Source organism: Staurois parvus, unplaced genomic scaffold (assembly GCF_062004578.1).
Source record: "Staurois parvus isolate SC_StPar_1 unplaced genomic scaffold, SC_StPar_1.0 ptg000719l, whole genome shotgun sequence".
Lineage (NCBI taxonomy): Eukaryota > Metazoa > Chordata > Amphibia > Anura > Ranidae > Staurois > Staurois parvus.
Window position 1 is genome coordinate 1,100,214 of NW_028318515.1, and position 27,287 is coordinate 1,127,500.

At 43.1% G+C, this 27,287-nt stretch overlaps 1 protein-coding gene across 2 annotated transcripts in view; it reads right to left on the reverse strand.

The window, feature by feature from the left end:
• Window positions 1–27,287, reverse strand: part of KNTC1 (kinetochore associated 1) — a 306,855-nt gene that overhangs the window by 232,963 nt on the left and 46,605 nt on the right. For both annotated transcript variants that reach the window (XM_089653668.1, XM_089653667.1), the window contains exons 3-6: window positions 25,925–26,045; window positions 23,552–23,667; window positions 18,851–18,929; window positions 4,791–4,868 (exon numbers count right to left, since the gene is read on the reverse strand). In XM_089653668.1, the coding sequence (XP_089509794.1) occupies window positions 4,791–4,868; window positions 18,851–18,929; window positions 23,552–23,667; window positions 25,925–26,045 (394 nt within the window). The remainder of the gene's footprint in view (window positions 1–4,790; window positions 4,869–18,850; window positions 18,930–23,551; window positions 23,668–25,924; window positions 26,046–27,287) is intronic.

The following is a 27,287-nucleotide window of genomic DNA, read 5'->3' on the forward strand; positions in this document are numbered from 1 at the left end:
CAAGATTTATGATGAAATATTACTTATTTGCAAAATTTTATAAGAAAAACACTTTTTTTCAAAATTTTTGGACTTTTTCATTTACATAGCAAAAAAAATAAAAATCCCAGCGGTGAATAAATACCACCAAAATAAAGCTTTATCTGTCTCAAAAAAATGGTAAAAAATTCATGTGGGTACAGTGTTGCATGACCGCGCAATTGTCATTCAAAGAGAGATAGCGCTGAAAGCTAAAAATTGCCCTGGACAGGAAGGGGGTAAAAGTGTCCGGACTGGAAGTGGTTAACAAGCAAGTCAAAACTCGAACTGGGTGAAGATGGAAGCCTCTTCAGCTGTGACAGCATGCTGCTGGAGGGCTTCATTTTAAGGAAAGTACTTAATAATGTGCTAGTATGCCATGCTAGTACATTGTACCTTTGCCTTGCAGGAGAAAACTTTTTTTTTTTGCATTTACTACTTTTTAAGAGTCATTGAATCTATGTTAGGAATAAATCCAGTACTTAGGCATTTCTCCCATGACCACTTTCCCATTAATGTTACTACACATACCAATAAGAATCAACCGTAAGGTGCAATATTATAAAGTGCTAACATGCAAACAAATTTCAAAATTGCACATAAAAATCTCAATCCTTATCCACTTGCCCTCCAGAGGATTTACCCCCTTCCTGACCGGCCATTTTTTGCGATATGGCGCTGTTACTTTAACTGACAATTGCGTGCTCATGCAACGCTGCACCCAAATTATATTTACGTCCGTTTTTCCCTACAAATTGAGCTTTCTTTCGATGGTATTTGACCACCTGTGCGGTTTTTATTTTTTGCGCTATTAAAAAAACAAACCGCCAATTTTGAGGGGGAAAAAGGGAGAGGGGGGGAGGGGGAGATAGAGAGATGGGGGAGAGGGAGAGGGGGGGAGAGAGAGGGGGAGGGGAAGAGAGAGAGAGAGGGGGTGGAGGGGGAGAGAGGGGGGAGAGGGGGGATGGGGAGAGAGAGGGGGGAGGAGGAGGGGGAGAGGGGGAGGAGGAGGGGGAGAGGGGGGAGGAGGAGGGGGAGAGGGGGGAGGAGGAGGGGGAGAGGGGGGGAGGAGGGGGGGAGAGAGAGAGAGGGGGGGAGGGGAGGAGGAGGGGGAGAGAGGGGAGGGGAGGAGGAGGGGGAGAGAGGGGAGGAGGGGGAGGGGGAGAGAGGGGAGGAGGGGGAGGGGGAGAGAGGGGAGGAGGGGAGAGAGAGGGGAGGAGAGGGAGGGGAGAGGGAGAGAGGGAGGGGAGAGGGGGAGAGGGAGGGGAGAGGGGGAGGGGGAGAGGGGGAGGGAGAGGGGGAGGGAGAGAGGGGGGAGGGGGAAAGAGAGGGGGGAGGAGGGGGAGGAGGAGGGGAGAGAGAGGGGGGGAGGGGGGAGAGAGGTGGGGGGAGGGGGGGAGAGAGGAGAGAGAGGGGAGGAGGGGGAGAGAGAGGGGAGGAGGGGGAGAGAGAGGGAGGAGGGGGAGAGAGAGGGAGGAGGGGGAGAGAGAGGGGCGGGGAGAGAGAGGGGCGGGGAGAGAGAGGGGGAGGGAGAGAGAGGGGGGAGGGAGAGAGAGGGGGGAGGGAGAGAGGGGGGAGGGAGAGAGGGGGGAGGAGGGGGGAGAGAGGGGGGGAGAGAGGGGGGGAGGAGGGGGGAGAGAGGGGGGGAGAGAGGGGGGAGGAGGGGGGAGAGAGGGGGGAGAGAGGGGGGGAGAGAGGGGGGAGGAGGGGGGGAGAGAGGGGAGAGAGAGGGGAGAGAGAGGAGAGAGAGGGGGGGAGAGAGGGGAGAGAGAGGAGAGAGAGGGGAGAGAGAGAGGGGAGAGAGAGGAGAGAGAGAGGGAGGAGGGGGAGAGAGAGGGGAGAGAGAGGGGGGAGAGGGGAGGAGGGGGAGAGAGAGGGGAGAGAGGGGGGGGGAGGGAGAGAGAGGGGGGAGGGAGAGAGGGGGGAGGAGGGGGGAGAGAGGGGAGAGAGAGGAGAGAGGGGGGAGAGAGGGGGGAGGAGGGGGGAGAGAGGGGAGAGAGAGGAGAGAGGGGAGAGAGAGGAGAGAGAGGGGAGAGAGAGGAGAGAGAGGGGAGAGAGAGGAGAGAGAGGGGAGAGAGGGGAGAGAGAGGAGAGAGAGGGGAGGAGGGGGAGAGAGAGGGGAGGAGGGGGAGAGAGAGGGGAGAGAGGGGAGAGAGAGGGGAGAGAGAGGGGAGAGAGAGGGGAGAGAGGGGGGGAGGGAGAGAGAGGGGGGAGGGAGAGAGAGGGGGGAGGGAGAGAGAGGGGGGAGGGAGAGAGAGGGGGGAGAGAGAGGGGGGGAGAGGGGGGGGAGGAGAGAGAGGGGGGAGGGAGAGAGGGGGGGGAGAGAGAGGGGGGAGGGAGGGAGAGAGGGGGGAGGGAGGGAGAGAGGGGGGAGGGAGGGAGAGAGGGGGGAGGGAGGGAGAGAGGGGGGAGGGAGGGAGAGGGGGGAGGGAGGGGGAGAGGGGGAGAGAGACGGAGAGGGGGGCAGAGAGAGGGGGACAGAGAGAAAGGGGGGCAGAGAGAGGGGGACAGAGAGAAAGGGGGACAGAGAGAGAGGGGGACAGAGAGAAAGGGGGACAGAGAGAAAGGGGGACAGAGAGAAAGGGGGACAGAGAGAAAGGGGGACAGAGAGAAAGGGGGACAGAGAGAAAGGGGGACAGAGACACAGAGAGAAAGAAAAAATTACCCTCGCACACAGAGGCACTTAGGTGCTCAGTAATAGCACATGCTAAGCAGCCAAATCAAGCTTTAGTGTCCACTCTGTTAAAGGAAAAGTTCACTTTTAAAAATAAATAAATGCACTTTTTTTGCAGGTAAAAAAAACCCCAAAAAACATGCATTTCACACTGACAGGAAGAATTAATGAACTACCATGGCTCTCAACAGCACCCTGGTAGTTTATTGAGAACTACAAGCCAACATCTGCAAAGGATGTCAGGACTTGTAGTTTATTCACAGAACTCTGAACGAATGAGGTGGCCTTGTGGATGGAGCCCCGTACAGCTGCGCTCTTTTCAAAAAGTGACAGCTGGTACAGGGAACTTCTCCCAGTACTGCTGTCAGATAGAGGACTTGCAGCAGCTGCAGGAGCGGGAACAGGTTACATGTTCTACTGTAAAAATGGGTGAAACATGTAACATGTTCCAAAGGTGAACTTATTTAACCCTTTCACTGTCAGAGCAGTTTGAATTTTTTTTGCACACGTTCTAAAAAATTGCTTTAGGTCTGAAGATTACATAAAACCCCCAAAACATATTTTCTGAAAGCAGACACCCTAAAAAAATAAAATGGTGGTAGTTCCAATTTTTTGTGTTCAATGAAAAAAAAAAAGTGTTAAAAAAAAATAAAAGGGGTAATCTTATTTAACTTTTTAGTGTGATTTTTTTTTTTTAAGATAAAGAGCCAACATGTCAAACCTTAACTCTGCGTGCACCTGAAATAGCGACAAACTTCATTACCCTATATTTTCTATAGGCGACACTTTAAAAGCCCCTATAGGTCATAAGTTTAGCGTTACAGAGGTCTGGTGCTAGAAATATTGCTCTCATTCCAGCATGCGCGACAATATGCAACATGTGTACAATCGTATATTCATGCGTAGGAGTGCATATATGTGGGGGGCCTCAAAATTTTTTTTGGGGGGGTGGTGGGAATTTTATATGCTTGGGTGTAACTATTTTTTTTGGTACAAAAAAAAAAAAAATTACTTAAAAGTCCCATATGTGATAATTATTTGATGACAGATTCTCTTTCATGAGACATGCAGAGTCAACAAGACCATGCATGTCTCCCCTGTGCTCTTCTGATTCTTTCCCAGCCTCGTTGGCCAGGGACACTGTCAATGGGGACCCAGAAGTGTCGTCATACATGTTGCTTTCCAGGTCAGTAACAAGAAGGGGAGGAGAGAGACGTGTATACTCTCTCCTCCCTCCCCTCTAACCAGCGGCGCCCGCTATGCCAGTCCCGGTCCCACAGATTAGCAAGTGGAGCCCAGGGACATAGCAGGGGGATGGGCAGGTGGAGGGTCAAGGGGCTGGCGGCACTCTTTCAGCATGCGCAGAAGCAATTGGGCAGCAGCAGAGCATGCAGAATGCTTCCACCTAACAAGCCCTGCTGCTTTTCTGCAGCAGGGCTAAATGTCAACAAAAAGTACCTGCCTGGCGTCCTTACAGCTCCCGAGCGTTGGGCGATACAAATTGCACATCCCCACAATGTGATTTTAAAGTCCATCCACTGTTGTTCCATTGATTGTAATTCAAAGATGACACCTCTAAGTGAGAAACCACCAGTCAGGCAAGACTGCTTAGCAGATGGTTAACCTCCACATTATAAGAAGTAACACCGCAGGGTTCACCATTCAACCTCAACTCGACCGATCAGCATCGGATCTAGCTTACACAGATAGCACCCCAAAACACTGCCCTCCACAGTCTCCACTCAAGAAAAAACGTCAGTGTCTCTTGGGAACAAAAGAACCAAGAACCGTGGCCCAATATCTTCCACAATGGACTGTCTTTATATATCTTTATTATAAAATATTAGGCTTGCTTGTACTGTATTTTATAATAAAGACAATCACCATTCCTATAACTAAGCTCCGAAAGGCGGAGCAAAGGTCGCTGGAAGTCTGGCCTGGCAAGAGCCCAGGCTGAGACTATCATTTACCTTCATACAAGCGGGTGTGCATTGATGTGTGGCGAATGGGACATATCTTCTGTTACACATTTGTTTCAGTTATTTTGCCATTCTATGTAAAAAACATAGTACAAAATGAGTTTACATTGTTAACATACCATCTTGTATTCTTGCAAGATGAAAGTACATTATATAGTAGAGGCCTCCATTTGTTAAAAGGAACATGTGATAAACACCTGGAAAAGAAAAGAACATTGAGTAAATCAGAGGTTCAATGCAAAAACGCACAATGTGCTAAGAAAAAGAAAAAAAAGTGGTAACATGGAAATTAACATCATTTCTGTGTGCTATTGTTAGTTTGTGATCATGTAATTAAGTGGCCATATAAAACATATTTATGCCCTGCACAAGAGAATACAAGATCATGCCTATTGTACACACAGTATTATGTTGTTTATATCTTCAATCTCAGAGCTACATGCCCTGCGGGATTATATGATGCCACTTCATTCAAGCCGTTCTTGCATTCATAATGGCATTGTTGAGAGATTTCTTACTTTCATTTAATCCCTTAGTTTAGATGGAAAAAACACGGTGTCTGATTTGAGAACTTGTCATGATTTTCTTTTTCATTTTCTTTAGCATTTTCTTGCATTATTTTGACTGTTAGCTACAACATGTAGACTGTCTGGACTTTTAATTTTGTTGATTTTGATGGTTTAATTTTGTCTTGTTGGTTTTTTCCTTTTTGTTGGTGGTGTTCTTTTCTAGTTCTTGGGCTTTGTTCTGTGTTGTCTGGTACTTTTTTTTTGTATGGTTTTGCCTTCTGTTTGTCTGTTGCGTTAGTAATGATTGTTGGGGGTCATCATGGCCCTTTGGTTACCAGGGATTCAGTTGTATCCAGTGGCATCCTGCATTTGAACTGGCATCATGCAGCTGGGTGAATGCAGCATGCACACTGCGCTTGAAGTCATCACGCAGCATCACCATGCACATGCTTGATTTTATTGCTTGACTGCTATTTTGGGCAGGTTTTGACCATGTCGCGACCTGCTTGATGGATGCTAGATAGCATCCATCGCATGACATTGAGCACAGGAGGGAGTGGCTTATGGCACAAGGGGCCATTTATTGGAGGCTGTTGTGATCGTGTGGCTCATTTGCTATCAAGTTTTTCTAGCGATTGCACCTCTCTGCAACAGTTTTTTGGTCATCCATGTAAGCCATTGTTTTTTTTTTCCTTTCTACTATCTTTCAGTACATTTCACTCATTTTGGTTTCTGTTTTTTTACCAGACTGTCAATTGGGGTCATTTTCATTTTAGATTTAATATGGTTTGGTTATATTAGGGAAACATAACTCTTCCCTTTTTTTACGAATTATTTTGCATTTCACTTTTTCCATCCTTAGTGTTGGTATTTCACTCACTTTACTGGATTAGGACAGTTTTTGTCCTTTTCCTCTTTTATTCTCTCTAGATTTATACAATGATTTGGTTTTAGGGTGTAGCAAATCCATCCACTTCTTCCTTTCTGAACCTTATTTACTATGTTGAGCTGTAAGTTAATTTTATTCTCCCTCTTTTTTAGGGGTGACCACTGATAACAAGTATAGTTTGTACAAATATTTGTTTTGATATTTATTTACGGCTACCCTGTCAAGAACATCAACCGCTTGATGAAGTGAACCATAATTCACGAAACAAGTTAAGATTTATGATGTATTCCGTCTTTTTCCTGACTGGCAAAATTTAGATTGATTTCTTTGTTAAGAATTTTTAAAATTATGTATTGATGTGTGAAAAATTTTAAAAATTGTTTCTGGTGCAGTTTCCTTATTTTCAATTCACCCTATATTTCCCTGTAAAGATTGATTTTTATACTTTGGCGTGTCCATGACCTCCATAAAAGTCCCATGAGCAATCTGATTTGACTTTAAAGTAATCATGGGATGGTGGTATATTTGACTCTGTACTAGACCTAGCATTTTTTCATGCAATTTAGCTTATTAAAATGAGCATCATTTCTTTGTGCTATTGTTAGTTTGTGCAGATTGTGATTATGTAACAAGGGCAGGCCATAGATTATGCAATTTTATTTCCTGCTACCACCAGGGAAGGGGGGTCCCTGCCAGTAGAACTCAATGATTATTGTAAGCAGCTATAGCCGCTGGCAATAATCATAATCGCATGCTAAAAATCAGACAGGCTGGTAGTACCCAACTCGATCAATGGATCAACTTGGGTAGAATTAGCTTGCTCATAGATGGATTAAATCTTGGATGTTCCTGCTGAACCGGCCGAGATTCAATTAATCTATGGCTGACTTTAGTGACCATATAAAACATATTTCTGCCCTTCACAAGAGAATTACAATGCTATGCCTGTTGAACACACAATAATATACTGTATATTGTTTATTTTTAAGTTCATGGTTTAGGAGTGCTGGGCAGTAAAGTAAAGCATACCCAAACTAAAGCATGAGGTGTATGAGATCACCAAGCTAAAACACAGAACAGCACTTGTATTGAGGAATGCAGAGACTTACTGAAAATGGACAGGAGTTTAATTGTTCTTTTCCAAGCAGGAAATACCTCAGGAAAAAACACAAAGGGACTAAGAGCTAAGGTAACACCAGAAGATGTCTTCATTATAATCCCTCTGCTGGTGTACCCTCTTCTTAAAGGGCCGTTTTTGCACATTGCAAACTAATAAGGGGAACAAACCAGTGATCTCTGTGCCTCAAACTGATATAGTGGTCAGACAATCTAAAAATCACAAAATCTCAAATTTCTCCAAGTATAGAGGAGCCCAGGAGAAGGAGTGGGCTGCTGCGGACCGGGGTTCAGATCCCAGAGCCCCAGAGGGATCGGCGCCAGCTGACAAAGGCCTTCCCTGGAATGCAGAGGAGCGCTGAACGAGGCGGAAGGCAGAGGAGCTAGGGGGGATCCCAGGAGGGAATGTCCATATGGGGCTGTGCCAAGCTAACGGCTGGATGTCCTAATGGTCTGGAAGAAAGTGCACTCTGGAGACTCAGGACCTGGAGACAACTGAAGCCGAGGACACCCTGAGTATCTGCCCAAACCCCCCTCAGGAGACCCTGAAAACCAGACAGAGGAGAATACAGAGACCGGGAGACCCAGAACACCAGGCTGAGGGTGATGGTGAGTTGCTGTGGACAAAGGTTGGAGAACCAAGTTATTACTGTCTCTGTTGCTAGTAAACGTATACATGAGTGGTGGGCTGGGCGGTTAGAAGACCAAGGAGTGGGGGGATCCCAGAGGCCAAGTACTATTGCATCTAAATGTAAAAGTGTCCCAAAGTTATCTGGGTCTGCAAAAATCATTGGAGAAAAAACAAGTAGGAGGAACTTTTCCTAGGTGATAAAGTTTTCTGATCATTTAGCAGAAATTATTGGCCAAGTCTAGTCAATATGAAAAACAGACCCGCCAAAGGTGGGGGTGTAAAAATCCTGCACCCTAATACAAATACCAGTGCAATAAAGAAATATATGCCATTACAAGAAAAAAGTCCAGAGACACAACGGACGGAGAAACAGGAAGGAAGTAGAAAATATGATGGTGAGCTGTCCAGATTGTCACTCAGAAAATGGGAAGGGAATGAGAATAATGAATCTATAAAACGTGGATAGCGTAAAAGATCAAAAGGCCTCCGAACAACAGAGAGGAATAACACAGAAACCTACAAAAATAGAGATGGCGGACATGTTTGAAAAATTGGAACTCTATATGAAAAATGAAATGGCGGTGATTCATAAGGATCTTGGACGAATGTTAACAAGAGTAGAAGAAGTAGAGATGAAAATGGAGACACAGGCCCAGCAGATAACCAATTTGGAGATGCAGTTGAAAGAGTTGCGAAGAGAACAGAAAAAGCTCTCATTTAAATTAGAGGACCAAGAAAATAGAGAAAGAAGAAATAATTTAAGGGTTAGGGGCCTGCCAGAAGATTCGCATGAAGAGGACCTCCGGGAAAAAAAATAAAGAGAGAGTGTTCAACCCAATAATAGGTAGACTAGCCACAGATCCTCTGAAGATTGAGAGAATACAAAGGTTAAGATGTCTGCCAGGAGTAACACCAGACATCCCTAGAGACGCGATTGTTAGATTCCACCATTATGAGGACAGAGGAAGGATATGGGAAAAAAAATTGAGGGAGATCCCAGAAATAGAATTTGGAGAAACTAAATTATAAGTTTTTGCAGACATTGCGTCGGAGACATTAGCCAGAAGAAGATCGTTGAAACCTTTATTGGATCAGATGAGGGAGAAAAGAATTCGATATAACAGGGATTTCCGGCTTATCTGATAGAGTGGAAAGATGGGAAATCAGCGAGGCTAAGATTCCCAGAAGAACTCAGTGACTTTTGTGAAAAATTAGAACTGCAGAATGTGGACATTGTAAGGTGGTCAGAGGGTTCTAATGAAAGTGAAAGGGTAAAGTCGAAAAAAGTGGCAGTCAGTGAATAAAAAGAAAAGCTAGACCAAATTGGGATGGAGGAGGTGATCAATACCGACCCCTCCTTCAGGCCCTGGGAGATGGACCGTGTCCCCCCCACCCACGTTGCAGTTTTTTTTTTCCTCTCCCTTATCCCCCCTCCCCCCCACTTCTCTTGTACCCTTAGCGAGTCTTCGGGGAAGATAAGTAGAGATGGTGGGGGGGTCGGGAGGCTAAATCAGATATTAAACTCTCATGCTGAGAGCTAGGGGTAGGAGTAGGTGCGCATGTTCAGAGCTATACCCCAAATTAGGAGTCATCAGTGGGGGAATCTCACATCAGATTCCAGGGCAATATATAGGGCAAGGGGTTTTTAAGAGCAATTTAGGTAGAGGTTGGGATGGGGTAGGGAGAAGGTGTGGGGTACGGAGAAGGTCCATGATTTGAGTAGTCTATATCTTTCTTCCTTTGAACAGATAGAGAAAAGAAATACCAGATAGCTATGAGCCTGATTAATTTTATGACATATATAACGTGAAAGATTTAAATTCTTCTGCTAAAAGACATAAAATACTTAGGGAAGCTCATCAACTATCCACAGATGTAGTGTTTTTACAAGAGACACATTTATCATATGATACGAATGTTAAATTATATTCAAGGCACTATCCAACTTGGTATTACGCGGACTCACCAATAAAGAGGGCCAAAGGAGTAGCGACTGGGTACTCAAACAATGTGGGTTTTGATGTGGAGGAGAAACTGGCGGATCCAGAGGGACGGCTTTTATGTTTAAGAGAGAAAATGTGGGGTCAAAACTTTACATTGGTTAATATTTATTGCCCGAATCAAAATCCAGAAGTATTTCTACAGTCAGGTCCATAAATATTGGGACATCGACACAATTCTAACATTTTTGGCTTTATACACCACCACAATGGATTTGAAATGATTTGAAACGAACAAGATGTGCTTTAACTGCAGACTGTCAGCTTTAATTTGAGGGTATTTACATCCAAATCAGGTGAACGGTGTAGGAATTACAACAGTTTGCATATGTGCCTCCCATTTGTTAAGGGACCAAAAGTAATGGGACAATTGGCTTCTCAGCTGTTCCATGGCCAGGTGTGTGTTATTCCCTCATTATCCCAATTACAATGAGCAGATAAAAGGTCCAGAGTTCATTTCAAGTGTGCTATTTGCATTTGGAATCTGTTGCTGTCAACTCTCAAGATGAGATCCAAAGAGCTGTCACTATCAGTGAAGCAAGCCATCATTAGGATGAAAAAACAAAACAAACCCATCAGAGAGATAGCAAAAACATTAGGTGTGGCCAAAACTGTTTGGAACATTCTTAAAAAGAAGGAACACACCGGTGAGCTCAGCAACACCAAAAGACCCGGGAGACCAAGGAAAACAACTGTGGTGGATGACCAAAGAATTCTTTCCCTGGTGAAGAAAACACCCTTCACAACAGTTGGCCAGATCAAGAACACTCTCCAGGAGGTAGGTGTATGTGTGTCAAAGTCAACAATCAAGAGAAGACTTCACCAGAGTGAATACAGAGGGTTCACCACAAGATGTAAACCATTGGTGAGCCTCAAAGACAGGAAGGCCAGATTTGTTTGCCAAACGACATCTAAAAAAGCCTTCACAGTTCTGGAACAACATCCTATGGACAGATGAGACCAAGATCAACTTGTACCAGAGCAATGGGAAAAGAAGAGTATGGAGAAGGAATGGAACTGCTCATGATCCTAAGCATACCACCTCATCCGTGAAGCATGGTGGTGGTAGTGTCATGGCGTGGGCATGTATGGCTGCCAATGGAACTGGTTCTGTTGTATTTATTGATAATGTGACTGCTGACACAAGCAGCAGGATGAATTCTGAAGTGTTTCGGGCAATATTATCTGCTCATATTCATCCAAATGCTTCAGAACTCATTGGACGCTGCTTCACAGTGCAGATGGACAATGACCCAAAGCAGAGTGATGGGAAGAGAAGAGAAGAGTATGGAAAAGGAAAGGAACTGCTCATGATCCTAAGCATACCACCTCATCGGTGAAGCATGGTGGTGGTGGTGGTAGTGTCATGGCATGGGCATGTATGGCTGCCAATGGAACTGGTTCTCTTGTATTTATTGATGATGTGACTGCTGACAAAAGCAGCAGGATGAATTCTGAAGTGTTTCGGGCAATATTATCTGCTCATATTCAGCCAAATGCTTCACAACTCATTGGACGCCACTTCACAGTGCAGATGGACAATGACCCAAAGCATACTGCAAAAGCAACCAAAGAGTTTAAGGGAAAGAAGTGGAATGGTATGCAATGGCCAAGTCAATCACCTGACCTGAATCCGATTGAGCATGCATTTCACTTGCTGAAGACAAAACTAAAGGGAAAATGCCCCAAGAACAAGCAGAAACTGAAGACAGTTGCAGTAGAGGCCTGGCAGAGCATCACCAGGGATGAAACCCAGCGTCTGGTGATGTCTATGCGTTCCAGACTTCAGGCTGTAATTGACTGCAAAGGATTTGCAACCAAGTATTAAAAAGTGAAAGTTTGATTTATGATTATTATTCTGTCCCATTACTTTTGGTCCCTTAACAAGTGGGAGGCACATATGCAAACTGTTGTAATTCCTACACCGTTCACCTGATTTGAATGTAAATACCCTCAAATTAAAGCTGACAGTCTGCAGTTAAAGCATATCTTGTTCGTTTCATTTCAAATCCATTGTGGTGGTGTATAGAGCCACAAATGTTAGAATTGTGTCGATGTCCCAATATTTATGGACCTGACTGTATATGGAGTGTTGGGCAAAATTATAGACTTTAATAGGGGAAGTCTGGTCTTGGCAGGAGATTTTAATTTTTGTCTTGATCCAGGGATAGATGCATCTTCGAATGCGCAGAGAGGAGGAGGTAAAAAATTAGGATTGTTGAAAAGGAGGTTACATCAAAGTCAGTTAATAGATGCATGGAGGGTGAAACATACCAGAGAAAGATTATGCCTTCTCTCTAGCGTACAGATCGTATTCACGTTTGGATTATATGATGATAGAGCATAGAAAACTGGACTCCTTGGTTAAATCCAATATAGAGGTTATGTCTATCGCAGATCATGCTCCTGTGATGTCGAGAGTAGAAGTAGAAGAATGGAGCAAAAGGACCATGTGGAGATTAAATGAGACGGTTATACAGGACCCTGAAGTGGAGAGAAGGTTAGTGGAGGAAACATAACAATTTTTTCTGTTAAATGAAACTGAGGAAGTCTCTGTGGCTACTATTTGGGAGGCACATAAGGCGTACATCCGGGGAATTTTGATAGAAGCAGGAACCAAAAAAAAAACGCAAGAGAACAATAAAAGGAGGTGACGGGGGAGTTGTATAGACTAGAACAGGCACATAAAAAGACAGGATACAGAGGTATTTTAGAAGATTATACTTAAAAGAGAAGATCTTTTGGAACAGGAATCAAGGAAGATTTTTAATAGGGTTTCAAAAGAAAGATATCAGTGGGGGAATAGGCCAGGAAAATACCTGGGTGAAAAGACTTAACCACTTGACCTCCAGAGGATTTACCCCCCTTAATTACCAGACCTCTTTTTGCTACTCGGCACTGCACTAATTCAACTAATAATTGCGCGGTCATGCAATGCTGCACCCAAACAAAATTTACGTCCTTTTTTTCACACAAATAGAGCTTTCTTTCGGTGGTATTTGATCACCAGTGCGCTTTTTATTTTTCACGCTATAAACAAAAAAAGACCAAAAATTTTGAAGAAAAACAATATTTTTTACTTTCCGCTATAAAAAAATATATAGTAAACTCAAAGTTGGTTATAAATTTAGGCCAAAATATATTCTGCTACATGTTTTTGGTAAAAAAAATCCCAATAAGTGTATATTGAGTGCTTTGTGTGAAAGTTATAGCGTCTACAAACTATGGTATAGATACTGCAATGTACGCCATTGCTTTGCTATACAGCGCTGCGCTAGTTTAACGGACAATTGCGCGGTCATGCAATACGGTACATAAATGAAATTTACATCCTTTTTTTTCCACAAATTGAGCTTTCTTTCGGTGGTATTTGATCGCCTGTGCGGTTTTTATTTTTAAAAAAAAGGCTGACAATATTGAGGGAAAAAAACAATATTTTGGACTTTTTGCTATAAAACATGTCCAGTAAAAAAAAAAAAAAAATTTAAAATCAAATTTAGTCATAAATTTCTGCCAAAATGTATTCTGAGACATGTCTTTGCTAAAAAAAAAAAAAAACCCAATACGTGTAAATTAATTGGTTTACATGAAAGTTATAGCGTTTACAAATGGCGGGAAAGATACTGGGATTTTGTTTTTTTTTATACTAATAATGGCGGCGATCAGCGACTTATGGCGGCGATCAGCGACTTATGGCGGGACTGCGGTGGACATTCTGACATTGGGGGGTACTGACTTGGGGTCACTGACATCCCCAGTGACACGTGCAAAAAAAAAAAACACTGACACTGTACTAATGGCACTGGGGAGGAAGGGGTTCAGTTTATTTTTCAGGGAAAGGATTAACTGTGTGAGGGGAGTGTTTTACTAGGGGGCGGGGGTGTTTACTGCACGGGACACCGCTGATCGGGAGAGAGAAACTCTTCTGTCCCGATCAGCTTGTCCTGGAGCTGTCAGGGAACTGACAGAAAGCACAGCTACTGCAGCTGTGCTCTCTGTCAGCGATTGCCGCCGATCGCCGGGACATAGCCGGTAACGACCGCCTGTGACCCGGCGACTGACATCTGCGGCTGTGATCGGCGGCACGCCCCCTACCTGTTTACAAAACACACGTTTTAAAACGTGGTTTTGCCCAGCCGTGCTGCCCTGCCGCCGTATTTATACAGTGGCTGGGCGGCATGTGGTTAAGGAAAAGAAATTGAAGAACGAAGTTGAAAAAATGAAAGATGAAAAAGGACAACTGGTATATTCCACCACTGATATCACTAAAATGTTCCAAAAATATTATAGCAGGCTGTATGATGTGAATTCTAACAAACAGAAAGTTACAGAGGAAGAAAAGACCTGCCAAAAATAAAAGAAGAAAACTTTATATCTTTAGAACAAGCGATCTCCCAGGAGGAAATTAACATGGCCCTGAAGAATACAGCTGGAGAGAAGAGCCCAGGACCCGATGGGTATAAGGTGGGGTATTATAAGAAATTTAAAGAATTACTGATCCCTAAACTCCGTACATATATGAATGCTTTAGGAGAGGGAATGAGAATAAGAGTCCCTGTGCGTATATAACAATTATTCTAAAAGAAGGAAAGGATAGTTCACAATGTGCAAGTTATAGTCCTATATCATTACTAAATACAGACACAAAAAACTGTTTGCGAAAGCGCTAGCTACTAGGTTAAAAGAGCTGATGCCGGAATGGATACACTTAGACCAAGTGGGTTTTGTTCCAGGTAGGGAAGAGAGGGATAATGGTTTAAGAACATTACTCCTTATACAAAAAAGGCAAAGAGAGAAAAGCTACCAACAAATATATTGTCGACTGATGCTGAAAAAGCTTTTGACAGGGTAGATTGGGGGTTCATGATAAATACCCTAGAGGCCTTAGGAATAGGGACAAAAATGTTAAGGTGGATAAAGGAGCTTTATAATGGTCTATCAGTGGCAGTTAAGGTAAATGGGTCCCTTTTTAAGATGTATAATGGTACTAGGACAGAGATGTCCATTATCCCTGTTATTTGTTATATCCCTGGAACCCCTGCTGGCGACGGTAAGCAAGAGCGTAGACATTAGAGGAATTAAAATAGGAGAGAGAGTTCAAAGTAGCAGCATATGCAGATGACATGTTTTATATTGGGAACACTGGATTAACGTTGCCCAAACGGTATGGAGGGCTCTCAAATCTGAAAATAAAACCCATCAAAATCAGAGAACTTGAGTATTAAATGTTCCAAAGCAAGAAATGTAGAGAAAAAAAAAAGGACTTCCCATTCACATGGAGGAATTAGGTTATCTAGGAATAAAGCTAACCCCTTCTATAAAGAACATATATCAGTTAAATTATATTCCATTAATAAATTAAAGGATGAATTGAGAAGACTGTCAAAAGGACAGGGTCTCCTGGATTGGGTGTAAAAATGTGGTTAAGATGGTGATAGTCCCAAAAATCTTGTATAAATTCCATATGCTTCCAGTCCATATTATAGGATCCTTCTTTGGGATAATAAAAAAAAGAATACTTAAATATATATGGGCTAATAAGAAATCGAGAATTAGGCATGAAGTTCTGTGTAATAATAAAGAGATAGGGGGACTAAATCTGCCGAATATTAGGAATTATTATACCGCGGTGATACTGCCCCAAGTTGTAGATTGGACATATAATTCACAGGGGAAAAGTTAGGATAAAATAGAAGGTAATTTAAGTAATTCAGAGGTGAGTGGGGGAAGGGAGCACTAAGACGCATTTACCCTGTGTGCGTTTGGGTATAGACCATCAGCAATGGGGGTTAGAAGAAGGTCCATGTGGAGGTGATGTCCAAGTCCATCTGTAGTGGGGGGCTTATAGCAGTATGGACTTGTCCGAGGGGGCAGCCGGCTGTAAGAGCTTGTAGATACTCCTAATGCAGGTAGAGAAGAGAGACAGCCAAATCGTCCAGGTAGCCATTGGAGGGAAAAAAATCTGTTAGGTGGAAGGGAATTAAATGATCTTTCAATGCAAAAGAATGATCTCAAACCCACTTGTCGTGAATGAAGGACGTCCATGGGCCCAGAAACCTGCAAAAACGCCCCACACCCTGGAAGTGGATGAGGGCAAACCTTCATGCTAAGGGAGACTTATCCGCAGGCTTGGATGACTTCTGCAGCCCTGACTTCCGACGATGTTCCTTCCCCTTCTTGGCCTGAGGGAGGAAGGTACTCTTTCCCCCAGTAAGGTTCTTGATGATGTCATCCATGGTAGCTTCAAAAAGACGGTCGCCCAGAAGGGGCAGGCCCACCAGAGCCTTCTTGGAGGTCTGATCAGCCGAACAACCCTTGAGCCAAAGAGCAGGAGCACAACAGTCAAGACGGACAGTTTGGAAAGAAGAGCAACTGCATCAAGGACAGTGTCACAAATGTACTTTAAGCCCTGGACCAACTGGTCCGCCAGCTCCACATATGATTGGGACAAATTACTAGAAGTCAAGCCTTGTCATAGAGCCTTGGCCCACTCCGTCAGTGTCTGGGAGACCAAGGCCATAGCCAACACCGACCTAAGTGACGATCCGGCGACAGCGAACATTGAACATGCCACCGCCCTGCGGATTTCTCCACAGGAGTCAACGCGGCCTTGTTAAGACTGGAGATGGGAGGATCAATCACAGGCGGAGATGTCCACTTCTTCAGCAGGGCCTCCTCAAAAGGGATAATGCACTGAGAAGCGTTTGGGGAGCACAAACGAATGCTTCAGCCTACTCTAATGCTCATTAACAAATCAGTCAAAATATTCAGGGTAAGGAAAAACCTTAGCAGTCCAAATCGGCTTGTGCATCCCAAAAGGAACAGGTTCCACATCAGGCAACCCCACAGGGTCCTCAATCAATAGTGTTCATGCACCAAATCAATAAGTGTCACTACCAGTGCCTTCTCATGTGCAGCTACCAATGCCTTCCCTCATCCGAGGAAGCAGGGTATGCATTCAAATGCGGAACCCATGGCGGTGGGATCTGGTTCGGTCTTGTAACCGTCCGAGGACGAATGCAAGTAGCGCTTCTTGCTCACTTTGCGGCCAACTGCTGCCTCCACATGGGACATGAACGTCTGCAGGATAGCCGACAAAGCATCTAGGGGGACAGAGGGACCTCCAGAGGGGACACAGGAGGTGCAGCATGCTCCTGCACATCCATGGGACCAGTCCCCTCAGCTATACACTGCCGCAAGAAGGAGACCTGGACGCTCCTAGTACAGAATACCACTCCAGTAAGGAGAGAGGAGAGAAAGAGACCCCCCAGGGAGAACTCACCACCACCACCAGGAGCTGCCAAGGTGCTCATGTGTCCCACCATCCGTCCCGCACAGCATGTGTGTTGAGCCCTACACCCACAAGCCCAAGGTGCCTGAGAGAATTCCCTGCCATGGGCTATGGGAAAATAGCCACCAAGGACCTCCCCCAGCCAGCCTCCATCACTTGATAGCCACTCAGACCCACCAAAAAATGGGCACCGGCCAAAAATCTCCAGAAAAAATGGCCATATATGGCACTAGAGGCCACAAACCTACAAAAAAAATGGCTGCGGCGGCTACAATAACATGGATGCCGGCAATCCCAGTCGCATGAAGCATGCCCCCCGATCCAGGCACTCCAGCAAACCAAAATCTTACCCCCCCCCCCTCCCCCAGCAGGACAAGGCCCCCTCCAGCCTCAGACTGCAGAAAGAAAGTAAACCCGCACAACCAGGGTCCAGCCAGGAATGAAGTACCCGGGCTAGGCCCACGCCTTTTCCATGGCGCTGCCGCATGAATGGGGGAGGGGTGTGTGTGATGTTCTGGGTGAGAGGGGACCCCGCAGGACCGACCACCCCAGGGAGGGGAGGACACTATTTACCAATCCAGCGGAGTGTGCACGTGAAGCTCCCGTGACAGATCCTAATCTCCACCGAAGTGGAGGAGGGTTGTCAGCCAGGGGTACACTGACACAGACTACAGACTGTCCCGCACAGCACAGCCATCCCAATCAGTGTGCTTACAGTAAAGCACACACCCCCGCCCCCTAGTAAAACACTCCAAGCACATAGTTAACACTTTGATCGCCCCTCATGTTAACCATATCCTGCCCAGTGCCATTAGTACAGTGTCAGTCTTTTCTTTTTTTTTTTTTTAGCACTGATCACGGTATTGGTGTCACTGGGGATGTCAGCGACACCAAGTTAGTGTCAGAATGTCCGCCACAATCCTGCTAAAAGCCACCATTACTAGTATAAAAAAAAAAATCCCAGTATCTATACCGCCATTTGTAAACGCTAGAATTTTTACATAAACCAATTTACATGTATTGGGTATTTTAATTTACATGTATTGGGTATATATTTTACATTTTTCTACTGGACATTTAATAGCAAAAAATCCAAAATAGTTTTTTTTCTCAAAATTGTTGGGGGTTTTTTTTGTTTATAGCGCAAAAAATTAAAAGTGCACAGGCGATCAAATGCCACCAAAAGAAAGCTCAATTCGTGGGGAAAAAAAAAGGCCGTAAATTTCATTTGGGTGCAGCGTTGTATAACTAAACCATTTTCAGTAAAAATAACAGCGCCGTAACGCAAAAAATGGCCTGGTCAGGAAGGGTGCTAAATCCTCAGAAGGGCAAGTGATTAAAGAAGAAGCCACTGTGTCTGTCAATGAGCGTAAGAAAAAAGTCTTTTAATTAGATTTTTGAACAAAGATATGAATTGTGTATATGTATTGTGTTTTCCTTTTTTAAGTTTTATTTTTGCCACATATAGGTCTCATACATTTTCAGTTTGCAAATGGTTTTATTGTTGTAATGTACAGTATATGTGAAGTTTGTCCTTCGGGCTCCCCATTCTGTGTACCTAAACACTGAGAGCCAGTAGACATAAATTTTTTAAATATATGCCAACATAATAATATTTGCTATATATTAGATCACATTTCCTAAAATTTCCAAAGAAAAGTGAAAACGACAATGATGTATTCAGTAACCAATTATGAACATTATTTGTAGCAAATATTGTACAGTAAGCCAAAATATAGCAACCTGCATCCGAAGTATCTTCTTCTATAAGTAGTTTTTTAAAGGTTTGTCCACCATCTTTTCCACAGCTCTGTACCACAGCCTAAACAAGAACAGAAAAAAAACATTAGAAAGAAGAACTCATTTAACTGCATAGATCAGTAGACATTTTTCTCTGCAGTGACCAGCACTGGGGCAGTGTACACATTGCTAGTCAGCAGATTGAAGCAACTCACAGTAAATCTGGTAAGGAAGCTTTTAGTGCCAAAAACCCTGGGAGACCACTTGTCTCCCAAAAATCACAGATTCCTAAGATTAGTTATCAACCAAATGAAATCAGCAATTAATTCAGACATAGGCAAATCTTAATATATCACAGGTAGGCCAGGTCAGTTTGCATTCAGAGGATGCTGTGCAGAAGGTGGTAAAGAAAAGGAGGGTACCATTTGTATGCCAATATCATAAATTTTCTACATGTTAATTCTCTTGCATTGAACAACCTTGGCATAGCCTTTGCACAGCACACCCTGATGTAGAGGAATTTAAAAATATAGCTTTAGCCATAAAAGAGCAAATTATAAAGGCATTTAGATGCAGTCCCACTATCAGGGTTGTACAGGTGGAACAACTTAAAAGGAAAAGTTCACCTTTCCAGCAAAAATAATAAAATGCACATATTTTGCAGGTAATAAAAATGGGCATTTATTATTTTTTTTGTCAGGAGCCTGTAAAGCATTGCACCAGCGATCAGCAGACTGCTGATGCCATGTGGGTCTCCTGCAGACCCAGTGTATCTGCTTGCTTGTACATCCCACACAGGAGAGCCAGTACTTCTAACAGGAAGACTCAAAGAACTACCACAACGCTCACAACGCCACGGTGGTTCACTGAACACTACAAGCCAACAGCCGCTAAGGCTGTCAGGACCTGTAGTCCATTCATTCATGGAAGACGGGTGGAACATGTGACATGTTCCCAAAGATAAACTCATCCTGTAAATGCAAGACACCCCTTAGTTTTCTAGGTGCTGCAGGAATGGATTCATACCCATGTTTTATTAGCTATCAATGCATCCATGTTAATAAAGGTAACACATACCAAATGCTGATGGCTTTAGGAGTTATAATTAAACATTACCTTACATGTCAGAGTACACATACTGAACCATCTACTTACCAAAACAACTTTGAAACCTCTTTTATGTGGGTGAAACAACTCAAAGTCAGGGAAAGGAGATAACAGCACATATACTCTATTAAAGCGGAATAAAATGGAGTTTCCGATATCTAGACATTTTTTAGAAGCTGGACATGATACTTAAATGGACAGGATGTTAAAATTTAATGATAACCAATCATGTTAATGGATTGAAGAGTGTATATCCCTCCAAGGTGAGGGAACCCCTGCTTGTCACCAGAACTAGTGACTAGTGTCTCCATTGCAAGATATCCACACTATTCCTGTTCCGCAGACAACCCAAAATGTTTTCTTTTACTTCGGTGATAATGGCAAACAGGGCTATTAGAGAAGCTGAATCTCCCTAACAGGGGAACAACAATATTAGAATAGAATAAAAATACAGGAAAAAAAAAAACCCAACAACCATGACTGACTTTCTAATCCCTCTCCACACTATCCAAAACTTAAAAGAAAAAAAAAAAAAAGTTCCCTTTAGTTATACTTACACACTTGGTCAGAGTTAAATAATGACTGACATATTTATTTTTAAAATACTTAATTGTTACCAATTTATATTTATTCTATCATGTATTTCAGATTTATCCTGGAGTAGGAATTCCCTTGCAGTGCTCTGAATGAACTTCTGCTATCACTTTGATGTTTAATATGTTCTGCGCATTTTGAGAATATCTTTTCTAGTATTCTGCTTTATAGAAGTTTTGCTACTTTGTTGCAGTCAGCTAGAGAAAAAGGCTGGGATTCCTGATAAGTTGCTACATGCTGTCACTTTTTTATGAGTAATAAAGAGCTCTGTATGCTGTATCCTTCTCGTCATTTGTATCTGTGGAATTCACCAGGTTACATACTGTACATGGATACTTAAAGTGGTTCTAAAGCCTAAACATTTTTTTTCCTTAATACGTTCCTTGCACTTGGGTAAAAAATTTTGAGGATCAATTTTTGCCCCTCAATCCATCTTTTACTTACCTGAGCCCTTGTTCGATCCAGCGCTGTGCACATCTGCAGCTCTCTCCCCCCTAACTTCTGTGTCTCACTGGCTTTGCTGGGGCACCAGGAGCCATTGGCTCCCACTGCTGTCAATCAAAGCCAGTGACGAGGGAGTGGGGCTGACATCTGCTGTCTGCGTCAATGAGCTCGGGAGCGAGCCCACACCAGTGGGCCCCCCCCCCCCCGTAAGCGGCTTCCCATTGGTGCACTGGACAGAGAGGAGGAGCCCTGGTGGGGGACGTGAGAAGGTAAGTATAAATATGTTTTTTATTTAAGAAAGTAAAAAAATTTGGTTTAAAATCACTTTGAAGCGGTAATAAACCGCAGATAAAAAAAAATATAATCTGCTAGTATGCATTCCATACTAACACATTATGAAATACTTAACTTAGAATGAAGCCCTCCAGCAGTCCACTGTCACTGCTGACAGGGCTTCCACCTTCACCCAGCATTCTCTCAGGGTGCAAGGGCTGCGGCAGCTTGAATGGTGAGCTACAATGACATCACTCCTGCGCATGTATGAACGGGAATGTCATTCCTTCAGATCACATGTGCCGCCTGCCAAAACAGCAGAAATCTCCTAAACTTTGTACATTTAGGAGATACTCATTTTACCTACAGGTAAGCTTTATTATAAAGGACTGGAAACCCCTGCATTGAGTCCACATTTTACTGGAAAAAAGGGCTGTGCACACTTGCTGTCATGATTCTTTTACTATAGGGGCCATCTTTCCCTAGAGACAAACTGCTGCACAAGCAGATTGTGTCAATAGACACCGAGTGTCTACTCAGATCTCAGGAAAAGGCGATCTTGCCAGGCTGTCACCTTAGATAGGTATAAAGAGACTATGGGGTTAAATATACTAAAACTGGAGAGTACAAAGTCTGGTGTAGCTCTGAAGAGAAACCATCAGATTTCAGAGATTTTTTTGTCAAAGCTTAATTGAACAAGATGAAGTTAGAAGCCGACTACCATGCACAGCTTCACCAGATTTAGCACTCTCCAGCTTTAGTAAATCAACCCCATTCGTAATTAGGCAGAAGCCAAGTTGGCCAGTTTGTCTGCTGTCACAAGGCTGACTGAGATGATGTGATGAGGCTCAGGGACATCAGAATCCAGATAGACAGGAGGCTGGAAAATTTCAGGTTTTTTTGTTGTATTTAAGAGTCATGTTTTGATCACATGCATTTGATATATAGTATATATCACTGAGTTTTTTGGATAGCGCTGCACTTTAATTTTAACATTAAAAAAAAAATGTTCTTCAAAGTTCAACATTTACTTTAATTTTACTATTAACCGCTTCCCAACCGCACTATAGCAGATATACTGCTACAGGGCGGCACGGGTATGCAAAATCACGTATATATACACGTGGTTTTTCATTTCCGGGTAGGGGGCAGGCGCGCACGCCCACATTCATGGCCACGGCTGTCAATCACCGGGTCCCAGCCGGTGATTGTCGAGCATCTTTGACTGGGAGGGGAACTGTATGTAAACAATACAGTTCTCCTCCCTTTCAGTTCGTGCACACTGCTTTTCATGGCACAGCAAAGCAGTGTGGTTACAGTGTAAAGCACACACATGTAAAACAGCACACAGTTAAACCTTTGATCACCCCTCATGTTTACCCCTTCCTGCCCAGTGCCATTAGTACAGTGTCAGTCCTGACAGAGAGCAGGGCTGCAGTAGCTCTGCTTTCTGTCAGTTCCCTGACAGCTCCTGACACGCTGATCAGGAGAGAAGAGTTTATCTCTCCCGATCAGGGTTTCCCCCTGCAGTACACACCCCCACCCCCTAGTAAAACACTCCCCTCACACAGTTAACCCTTTCAGTGAATAAAAAAAGTTAACCCCTTCCTCCCCAGTGCCATTAGTACAATGTCAGTGTTTTTTTTTTTTTGCACTGATCACTGTATTGGTGTCACTGGGGATGTCAGTGACACCAAGTCAGTTCCCCCCAGTGTCAGAATGCCTGCAGCAGTCCCGCTATAAGTTGCTGATCGCGGCCATTACTAGTAAAAATTTTAAAAAATCCAGTATCTATACCGCCATTTGTAAACGCTATAAACTTTCAAGTAAACCAATTAACTTACACGTATTGAGATTGTTTTTTTTCTTAGCAAAGACATGAAGCAGAATACATTTTGTCCTAAATTTATGATTTTTAAGTTTTTTTTACTGGACATGTTTTATAGCAAAAAGTTATTGTATTTTTGGCTCAAAATTGTCGTTTTTTTTTTTTTGTTTTGTTTTGTTTTTTTTAAACAGCCCAAAAAAAAAAAAAAAAAAAAAAACCTGCACATGCGATCAAATACCACCGAAAGAAAGCTCAATTTGTGGGGAAAAAAAAGGACATAAATTTAATTTGGGTGCAGCATTCCATGACCGCACAATTGTCAGTTAAATAACACAGCGCCATTAATGCAAAAAAATGGCCTGGTCAGTCAGGAAGGGGGGGTAAATCCTCAGGAGAGCAAGTGGTTGAAAAGCTTGCAATTAACCACTGAAAACAAAATTTAAACTGAACGAATGTACCTTTGTAATTAAGATCTGTCTAGATAACACGTGAATAAGATGAACATTGCCATTTCTCTCTCCAACCAACAGAAACTGTCCTTCATGACAAACATCCACAACATCTACTTCTGTATCTGCAAAATAAAAAATAAACAAAAAAAACATAAGAGTGGATTTTTTCTTGTCTGCATACTTTAGTTTAAAATATATAGTGTAACTGCACTGAAGAGGTTGTTTGACTTCAAGGCCTAGAGATATGTGAACATTTGAAGCTTTCTTGGATTGTCTGGTAAAGCAGATTTTTAGTGATTTTTTTTTATTTTATTTTTTATTATTTTTTTTTTTTTTTTTTAGGGGCAACATACACAGTTACTTGTAATGGTCTAATACTGCTGCTTCATGTAAACATCCTTCAGGCTGCCAAATAGTGCCCACAGCAGCAACCTTCTAGTACTGCAGAAGTTAACAGCAGTTGCTAATGTGCAGGACTTGTGCCACTCACCCACACCTTTCTGTTCTCTCTACCATTCACAGAACGCATTGTCCCATAACGCAACTTCAGCTTTAAATGATCATTTTCAATGTCCTCCAGTAGATATGAGTAGTCAGCAATCACTCTGACCATCCATAAGGACTTTTCTGTGATGTGGGCCATTTAGCTTTTCCACACAGGATTTATGTGCAAAGTATAATTTCTAAAACACTTTATTATACATATTTCTGGGCAATAGCAAAAATACAAAAAAAAACACAAATGTATTTCTGAGGCCAAAGAGTTTTAAGCAAACACTGGTAATCACAATTACACAAGATTAAAAGATGATCATTTTTCAATGATTATCTTGTTCAATATTTTATTGGATTTCAAATTCAAGAAAAAGTAGTAATACACAGATGCATATAAGAACACTACATAGGTAGAACGATGATAATGAGGATGATAAACAAAATGTTACATCATAGAGAGGCTCAAATAAAGTTGACAGATTTTTGTAAATGAATGCAAGTAAAAATTTAGAGCAAGAATAAAAAAACGGGGGGCACTTTGGAGATATGAGAAGGGATACTTCATTGCCAATTATGGTCTAAATTGCCTATGACAACAGAGAAAGTGCTGAAGGTTCCAAAAGATTTTTTTGTCAAAGTCTGGAGATAAAAATATAATTTACCCATGGTAGCTATACTTGAAGGTATTTGGGTACTCTTATCCACTAGTAGGGGTACTGAACTAAAATTCAGAGGTCCAACCAGTAAATATTTTATTCCAGCAGAGATCTGACCCACATTTTTGTTTCAGGCCTCTCCTCCTATATCACACTCCTCACACATTAGGTGTCCCCTTCACAGTAGAGCTCTCAGGCCCCCTTCACATCACCCCCCCCCCCCTTACAATAGTGTACTGAACTCCCTTCACATCACACACCTCCTTTACTCAGTGCAGTCCTCAGTCCCCTTTCCAATCATCATCCCTGCCCAAAAGTACTGTTGTTTACCACTTTCCCATCCCTCCCACAGTACTGTCCTCTGACCCTTTTCCCACCTCCCCAACAGAATTGTCCTCTGGCCCCTTCAAATCCCCTCCCTCCACCCACTGTACTGTCCTATGGCCCCTTAATATCCCCCCCCCCCCACAGTACTGTCCTCTGCCCTCTTTCAGTGCCTCCCCCACACTACTGTCCTTTTCCCCTTTCAACACTCCCCACCCCACACAGTACTGTACTCTGCCCCCTTCAAATCCCCTCAACAGTACTGTCCTCTGCCCCCTTCCCCCCCACCACAGTACCATCCTCTGCTTCCTTCCCCTCCCCACCACAGTGCCATCCTCTGTGGAACTACAGCGTGAGGAAAGTACTGCCGATAATCAGCAAGTGTCACAGGAGGACATCTGCACTGATAATCAGTGCCCTGATTATCAGTGAAGCCCCAAAAGTGGCACCCATCAGTGCCTATCATTGCCGCCTATTAGTGCCTCCTCATCAATTCCCACCAGTGCCACCTCATCAGTGCAGCCTCATCAACGCACGTCAGTGAAGGAGAAAATGTACCTGCTTGAAAAATGTTATAATAGAAACAAAGAAAACTTTTTTTTTCCCCACATTTTTTGCTCTTTTTTCGTTTACAGTGCAAAAAAAAAAAACCCCAGTGGCGATTAAATACCACAAAAAGAAAGCTCTATTTGTGTGATAAAATGATAATTTCATATGGGTAAAGTGTTGCATGACTGTGCAATTGTCAAAGTGCAACAGCGCTGAGAGCTGAAAATTGGCCTGGGCAGGAAGGGGGCAAAAGTACCCTGTAGCCAAGTGGCTAAATTGGGTTATTCTAAGCTTTACACATTTTTTTGGAGTTACAGAATGCATCTGATTGCCATTCACAAACCTTGGAACTTACCAAACTGTAGCTGAAGCTGTAGAGACTGACATATGCTATCAAGCAGGCATACAGATTTGTCAGCAACAATTACACATCCCTCATTTGAGCTGCAGGCGAATAGTTTTGGATTGGCAATCACCTGGAAAAAAACCCACATATGTTTAAATGAAATATAGTAAAGTAAAATGGGAATTTAGATACCAGTGTTGACAACTACAAGGTATAGTATAACTTTAAGCAAAACTTTACTCGAAAAAAAAATCCCCACCATCTGTCAGACCGACGAGAACACAAATGCAACATATGAGTATTTTAAAAATATAGTAAGGCCTTCAAGTCATTTGTTTGATTTACATGCAATGGTTTGATGTACATAAAATTGGCAAAAACGCATTATAGATCCTATGGTACTTTTGCTGCCTGCAAGCATTGATTTCTGTGTTGACTGTGCCCCTTGAAATTCCTCCTCTCAGCAGCTTAGCAAAAAAAAAGTCCCCTTAAAAGTAAACTTCTAACCAATAACAGTTTAACATGGGACAGTATGTGGTGGAAGTCAAAGATGAGGTAAAATTTCCAGAGAGGCCCAAGAATATAGTGTATCAAATTGAGAGGTTTGAAGTGTATGTAACCCTTAAAAGGATAAGTTCACTTTTTGGACAAAAATAATAAATGCAAATTTTCTTGCAGGTAAAGAAAAAAAAAAAAAAAAAAAAAACAACAACAGTTTGTCAAAAGAAGCCTGGAAAGCATTGCACCAGTGATCAGTAGATAGTGGATGCCATGCAGGTCTCCTGCAGACCTGTCAAAACATCTGCTTGCCGTACGGGATGTACGGTCAAGCAGATATACTGACAAGAAGCTTCAATGAACTACCATGGTGCTGTGGTATTTCATTGAAAACTACAAACCCACAGTCACTAAGGCTGTCGGGACTTGCAGTTCATTCATTCACGGAGGTGCATGAAAGAATGACGCGGCCGTGTGGGAGGAGCCCCAGATGGCCGCACTGTTTTCCAATCTGATAACTAGTATGGGGAAACTTCTCCCCGTACAATCTGTCAGAGAGAGAGAGAGAGAGGGGTGGCGGTCACGTCTGCAGCTACGGGAACATGTTACATGTTCCACCCTAAAAACAGGTGGAACATGCTCCAAAGGTGAACCTATCCCGTAACAGTGAACTTCTCTTATTTGTTCACTTTTGGTTTGTTAAATACACCAACATTTTTTGTTATTGCTCTTTGATAAGTGCAAAAACACACTTGTTGATTTTGCCAGAAATCTTGTAATAGATAACTTCCTGTGCTCTCTGTGGAAGGAGAGGTCCATTTTCTTTATAATAGATCAGAATTGAAGATGACATCTAAAGCCAAAATATATACTG